Source organism: Jatropha curcas, chromosome 2, assembly GCF_041381405.1.
Source record: "Jatropha curcas cultivar XTBG-Jc1 chromosome 2, XTBG_Jcur_1.0, whole genome shotgun sequence".
Lineage (NCBI taxonomy): Eukaryota > Viridiplantae > Streptophyta > Magnoliopsida > Malpighiales > Euphorbiaceae > Jatropha > Jatropha curcas.
The window spans coordinates 26,375,211-26,382,533 of record NC_143152.1 but is presented as its reverse complement, the minus strand read 5'-3'; the positions used below and the strand labels follow the sequence as shown (position 1 = coordinate 26,382,533).

At 29.6% G+C, this 7,323-nt stretch overlaps 1 protein-coding gene across 1 annotated transcript; it reads right to left on the bottom strand.

Annotated features, from left to right (window-relative positions):
• Positions 1-3,341: 3,341 nt before the first annotated feature.
• Positions 3,342-6,040, bottom strand: LOC105646629 (laccase-4). Its single transcript, XM_012232514.4, has 6 exons — positions 5,843-6,040; positions 5,394-5,545; positions 5,066-5,310; positions 4,844-4,972; positions 3,813-4,739; positions 3,342-3,690 (listed from the first exon to the last, which is right to left on the bottom strand). The coding sequence occupies exons 1-6, from the start codon at positions 5,936-5,938 to the stop codon at positions 3,560-3,562; spliced, it is 1,680 nt and encodes a 559-aa protein (XP_012087904.1). The 5' UTR covers positions 5,939-6,040; the 3' UTR covers positions 3,342-3,559.
• Between the last annotated feature and the right edge of the window lie 1,283 nt (positions 6,041-7,323).

Here is a 7,323-nt window from a genome sequence, read left to right as displayed (position 1 = left end):
TATTAATTCTTATTCTATTAAAGCAATTGTTTTTAATAGAAAAAGGGAAAATGAATTAGAAATTCAAAAGAGTCTTTGGTAAAGAATCTTCAAATTTGAGTGCAATCTAATTGTCAAATTCTTATAAGAGATTGATATTCTAGGTTCAAGTCAATGAAAATGATACATGCACATTTATTTATTTATTTATTTAATAATAAAGTTATATCATAACATTACTTTTATATATTAAAATAAATTCACTTTTCTAATATAAATAAAAAATAAATTATTCATCTCTACCCATCCAATTTGAAAATAGAAATCTTTACCAATGAATTTTTGTCAAACATGAGAGAAATAAATACTAACTTATCTTTCTAATTATTGGCCCCTTGTGATTGGAGAGTTAAAATCAGATTAGTATCATTTGATTTTTGTTTATTATCTATTTGCTGATCTCTTGTGCAATGAAATTTAATATTAGTTGTGTTGTCTTATGTTAGAAGGAATGACCATTGTTTGACAAACAAAAAGTATTTCAACAATTTCATTTATTTATAATTATACATGCTAAATTATAAAATTGAAAAAAATAATTTAAACATTCCTAAGAGGTTTCCTAATTATTAAGTTTTAACATGTTAAATTTATGAATGCTTCATCGCATAAAAGTGAAAAATTTCATAAAAGTTACCTTCAACATCATTTGCCTTGATTTGAGAAATCTGAATTGATCCCTAAAATTTTAGTGGACTTCTTTTTTAAGAAAAAGAATAACAATATCAAATATATATATATATATATATAAAGAAAATTGAATGGGTTATTGAGCAAATCTGAATCATATAATTTATTAAGTTACATAACCTATAGGAAGATCACTAAAGAAAACAAATATTTCCATAATCTACAATTTCATTCACTAATTATAGAAATTATTTTTTGAAAATAGACTTTACTTAGTTGTCTACTAATTTCTTAAAATTTAGAAAAAGTCAAAGTCCCTTATTCCATTATATAAATTAAAATAACCAATCATATTTTATTTTTATTCTTTCATAATATACAATTTCATTCACTAATTATAGAAATCTATTATTTTTTATTTATTTTGGAGATTCAATGGGTTGAAAACTCATATGGTCAAAAGAAATCAAGTTCAAGATCTCCCACTAATTACATTAGTAAGAAGAAAAACTAGATCACTGCACAAAAATTAATTCTATCACATAACTTAAAATTACTCCTTATATTTTCTTTTTTATTCTTCCCTTCCACTTGTCTCAATTGTCAACATGTTCTCTCAATTGAATTCTTAAAAGTGCTTTAATCCAAACATCACAATATTTTGGAGGGCACAATATTCCTCCATCTATCACCTTTGCACGTTATATATCTATTCAGTAAAATTAACTGTTTTAAAAGTTATTAGTTGTTTTAGTAGTATTTAACTATTTTAGTAACTTTTTATAAAATGCTAAAAGCTAAACGTTATATGAATTGCCATTAAAATTTTATTTTCCTCTCTCTATTGAAACACAAAATCAAGCATGTAGATACGGGGAGAGGTTAATTTTTGTCTCTTGTGACAGTCCCTTCTCATATTTTTAGTATACTTTTAATTTTTGTTGCAAATTTTATGTTTTTTGTTAAATAAATTACAGATCTATGTATATTCTGATATAGATTCATGTTATTTATGTTTCTGCTACTTTTTGTGTTTTATCTTCATCTTGTGTGGAGTTTATGATCTCTCTATTTTACGTGGAGTTTTGTTTTGTTGTTTGCATTTGTTTGGTTTATTTGGATATGTTGCAATTTATAGAGAATTTTTCAACTATACAATGATTTTCATCTTTTGGAGTCTGGTAGTGCGGTTTGTTCCTCCATTGGATTTAATAATTCAAATCCTCTATGTTCGTAATAAGCAACTAATTCATAGATAATTACGCACTGTATAGAAGATTCAAGGAGTTCATCTAATCAACCACTTTTGAAAATCTATCTATTTTCTTCAAGTTCACCTTCTATTTTTTATTATGATTTCTTATTAGATCAGGAAACAATAATTATTTTATAGTTTTTATTCTATGTCTAGTTTTTAGGAGAGGGGACATGTCTTGCCTGTAATATTGTATTGATTTGAAGTTTTTTTTAATGAAATCCTAATATTATCTTAAAAAAAAGCGTTATATAAATTAACTTTTTATAAAATGATACCTTAAACTCTAAAAGCTATATTACCGAATGCTTTGAAAAACAGTGTTCAGTGTTCTGATCAAGTACTTAAAAAGCAATTGACGGACACGTACTACAGGCTGCAACCACATCCTCCAAAATGACGGTACGGATTGGAAAGCCATTTCGGGCTTTACATGTTTGCAAATTTATTCAACACAGCCCAGTTACAATGGGCCTAACTCCCATTCTTTGTCTCGGGCACTCAACTAATGAATAAGTCATACTTTTAAAAACGAGTTTATTGAAATAAATAAATAATAAAAAAAAATACTAATTTCTATTTTATATTTTTTCCTTCACCTATTATTATCATATTAGTAGTCCTTATAAATTATTATCCATCATATTAATGCAATGTATATAGTATATACCCATTGCATATAATTAGTTGGCAAAAGAAAACTTTCTTTAACTTTTTTTTTGGAGTAATTCCAAAATCATTAGAGAATTTACGTTTATTACAAAATTGATGGGATGACTATTACAAGTCAATAAGCAATATTCCATTTGTTTCCGCACTGATAGTTGTTTTAGTAGCTGTTAGCTGTTAGTTGTTCATATTATTATTTGGAGCAAAAATGTTCGGTGAAAATAACTGTTTGATTAGCCGTTGAATTTAAAATGATAAAAAAAGACATTTGAGTATTCAGTTAGAATTTTAAATTATGACCGTAGAAGTGAACTCAATATAATAATAAAAAAAAGAGATGATTTTGTGATGTGTTATTAATTTTTTATCAAAAGAATATCAATTTATAGTGTATAGTCAAGCTATATAAAAGGAGATATTGTTGCAGTATCATAGCAATCAGGTTTTGAACAGTTTAATTATTTCTTGACATTTAGCTAATTGAGAAAGGGATTCACTCAGTTATTGAAATAATAAAAAGAGTTTTAAATTAAAGGCAAGACTGTTAATAAATTTTCAATAAAAAAAAGTGAAACGCGTTTCACTAAATCCTATGTTATCCATTGAAAACTTTTTTGTAAACTACCTCAGCAAAGAATGTAATACATCAAAGCAGTGTTTTAAGGTAGTCAAAACTCTAAACATTCCTTCAAACGCTCTTGCTGAACAGAGCGCAATTGTTAACCATTCAACTTTTGACGCATAAAAATTCATTTGATTTCATTTTTTTATTAATAAGATCATCAAAATGCTCTTACAATTTTATTCAAATTTGCTTGAGCAAATTTTTTTTTTTTTAAATTTACTCAAGAAACAAATAGGACCTTCATATATATGAAAGTCTCAATTTCTTTTTGTTTTCTTTCCTCTCTCTTTCCGCATATTGTCACTTTTCCTGTAATTATGTGTATGAAATATTTAGCCGATTTAACATTTGGGAAGATCACTTGGAGGTGGTAAGAGTGACTCATTAGGGCCTTTCCCATTCTCCACCAAGAACGCCATCTTAAGTCCCCATGTCGTGTGTATTTCTAGATGGCAATGCATGAACCATACTCCTAATGTAACAAAAGAAACCAAAATTGAATTTGTTAATTAGTTTTCAAGAATGTGTATCATCAAACTATATTGTTTCTATCATTTTATAGAATGGGCGGAAAGTAGAAACTTAGAAATTTACCAGGATTATCTGCACGAAATCTTATGGCGACCCATCCACCAGTAGGAACTCCGACCGTATTTCTCTCAGGAGGATCAACAAGATTAAAATTCTGAGGATCAGTTTTTGGGTTATAGTTCCCAGTTCCTCTACCAATGGCGAAGAAATTGAATCCATGCAAGTGAACAGGATGGTTCTCAGGAGCTATAATTCCAGTATCTTGCATAACAAGCTGAACTGTCTCGTTGTACTTCAACCTATAAACCTTAGTTCCATTTTTTGTTTGCAAATTTGCAGGCCCTTTTCCAGTAAAATTAAAAACATGAGGTGGGTTCGCAGGAAAATCGGTAGTAAAAACCCCATTAATATTAAAGAAATGAGCTTGAAGAAGAGCAGTAGTTGGCATAACAAATGTGACATTGTTGATACTCGCAACAACCCTACTACCGTTGGCTGCCTTGCAAGTGAGGCAAGGGTTAACGCCCAAACCAACAGTAAAAAGAAGATTATGGTCAATTTTCAATGGGACCTTTGCAGGGTATGTTTTAGAATTTAAACTACGTAAGGAATTAGTAAACTTATTAGCGATAGAGGTGGCATTTTGGGGGGGTGGTTTGGTGAGAATGGTGGATGTGCTACTAAGCGCGCCGGAATAGTGAAGGGTGGCGGTCGCCGTTTTATTATCAACTGCAACTGGTGCGTCCATGAACGGTGCTGCTGCTACTAAGTATTTGCCGGAGTTTTGATCAGCTGTGATGAGAACATTGGTGGTCTGGCCTGGAGCAATTAGCACTGTATCTGTTTTAAAGGGTTTTACGTAACTGGCATCAACTTCTACAACTGTAAGTTGGTGCCCTGCAATTTTGAAGAAGAGCTCTTCATTGAGTGCAGCATTGACTAGTCTTAGCAGGTACGTCTTGCCACTTTCTACTGGCAAATTCAAGCCGTCTGCAAAAGATTTTATTTAATTAATTCAATTCAATGAGGCCTGTCGCACTACCTCAAATATATGTAAATTAATTATTAATGTTTGATTTTTTTTTTTTAAATACCTTGGGAAGGACAATTGGTAACAGCCCCAGGATGTCCATTGATAGTGTGGGCATCAGAGACATTAGGTGCTAATCCAGACTTTAGAGCTTCATTGATTACAGCTTCAGCGTCTGATTTCCACCATTCAGCTGAAGTTCATTTCAAAAATTTAATTAGTATCAAAATTTTATTACAGAATTAAGAGTAAAACTTTGGGAGTGTTTTTTTTTTTTCGAAGTTACCTAATACAACCACCACTTCCTTATGGGGAGCTGGGAATGGGTAAGGAACGCCACGCTTAGGCAAGATAACAAGGCCGCCATGGACAGTGGACCTTAGCCAAAGAATGTGTGCATGCCAAAGAAGTGTTCCTCTTTGCCCTGTAATGGTGAAATTGTATACATAATTTTGCCCCGGTTGAATAGGGCACTGCGTAATATATGCAGGCCCATCTGCCCATCCAGTTCGCAATTGTCTAATGCCATGCCTGTAAAAATGAAATAATAACATAATAAATTTAAATCCAAATATCACATGTAATAATCTGTTTTTACAAATGACAACTCTTACCAATGAATGGAAACATTATATTTGACCTTGTTGACTACCCTGACAAGAACTGTATCATCTTCCCTGGCATAAAGAGTTGGTCCTGGAAATTTCCCATTCACTGTGACAATTGGCTTGCTCGAGCATAATCTTGTAGTATTTTTCATCACCACCTGTGTACAATGTTAATTAAATTAATCTCGCAATTAATTTTGGAATATTTAAAGAGTGGATTATAAGGTTAATTAATAATTACAGTCTTCAATATAATCTTATTACTAATAACCGGTTAAATTTTATCAGTGATTTATTTTCTAAATTTTACATTATAAAATATGAATTGAATCATTCACGTTGATCTTAAACGATAACTTTTTTAAATAAAAGTATGTACATCATACACTTATATACAATAAAAGAATCTAAATGCATGTTCATATATATATATATATATATAATTTAAACTTTACCTTGAACGTGTAACGTCGAACCTTGCATTCGACAAAAGCGGTTGAGAGAAGAAGGAAAGCCAACAGCACGAATAAACGAAATGAGGATTCTTCCATTTGGTTTCTTGTTTTCTTTTTCTTTGTTTGTCTTTATCAGAACGTAAATCTTGGTGTTGGCCTGCTTGTTGTTTTTTAGGCTTGTTGCAGTCATCTATGACTAGCTAACTCAAGCTTTATAAGGGGAATAGGGTGATAAGGGAATTGCTACAATGTCGTTTTTGCTATGTTAGGTGGGTTAGTGGACTCTTCAAAAACAAGATTTTAAGCTCTAATTCTTTTCTTACATGTTACATAATGTTTTTGTTCCTTAAGGACCAATGTAGATTTAGAACTAAATTATCAAGGCCTTCCCACACCCACTCTCAACTAATTTAATTCTTAACTGGGAATTTGCCGTGTGTAAAACCTTAATTTGTAGGTACTTAATCGTGGAAATTGTCACTTTAAAATGTTTTCATATAATTAAAAAATTGAAATATTTATCTTATAATGCCAAAAATTTAAAATTTTATATAATATCGATAAAATTCCTACCTCAAAAAATTTACAGTTTATTAAAAAACAGGAAAGAGCTTTGCATTAATTAAACATCTAGACTAAATGTAATTAGTACTTTTTAGCAACAATTTTCATTTTTCAATCATAATAGCCAGTTGACTAATGTAAATTAAGTTGCCTATTTTAGTCTTTTCTGGTAATGAAAGTGACATAAGGTTTAGCATTTATCCAATAGGATTACATGCAAAAGTCCTTGAAAAGGTTTAATAGTCATTTACTCCTTTATAGATAATCAATTAAATTTACCTATAATTACTAATAATTACTACTTTCGTTCTATAATACTTGTCATATTTGAAAAAATAGCTTATTTCAAAATACTTATCACATTTGTGATTTTGAGGAGTAATAAATTCTTTTTTCCCATGTACACCCTTTGTATATGTGTTTCCAAAATCTCTCCACCACTATAATTGGACAAAACATGAAAATTGAAGAGTCTAAAATTTAATTTTGGTGTTTGGATATATTAAATTAAAGGTAATATAGTCAACTTAGTCAATAATTCATTGTAATCTAGATAAATTTAATAATTTTTTTAAGCAACGATAAAATTCTAAATGTGACAAGAACAAAGGTATTAGTGGAAGCCATCTTCTAACATTATTAATTTACATGTTTCTTGAAAGATTTAGACATTATTGTGTTCCAACATCCTAGGGAAATGCTAATTAATTTTCAAACAATGACTTTTCATTTTGTAATACACCATATTTATGAAAATATTTTCTTATTAATTAGTTAATTTTTTTATTAAAAAATGTTTTTAATCATCCTTTTTTTATATAATTTTAGAAAAAAGCTCTCTTCTAAAATTTTTATAACTCAACATATGTTTTTTTTACTTCTCTAATTTTCTTGAGATAAGTGATTTTTTTCCAGAT

Excerpts from the sequence above, each read along its gene's own strand:
- LOC105646629 (XM_012232514.4), bottom strand. The coding sequence starts at position 5,938 with ATGGAAGAATCCTCATTTCGTTTATTCGTGCTGTTGGCTTTCCTTCTT. Across the intron at positions 5,546-5,842 it reads TTCGACGTTACACGTTCAAG|GTGGTGATGAAAAATACTAC; the intron begins GTAAAGTTTAAA and ends CATTGTACACAG. Across the intron at positions 4,740-4,843 it reads TACCAATTGTCCTTCCCAAG|ACGGCTTGAATTTGCCAGTA; the intron begins GTATTTAAAAAA and ends AATCTTTTGCAG.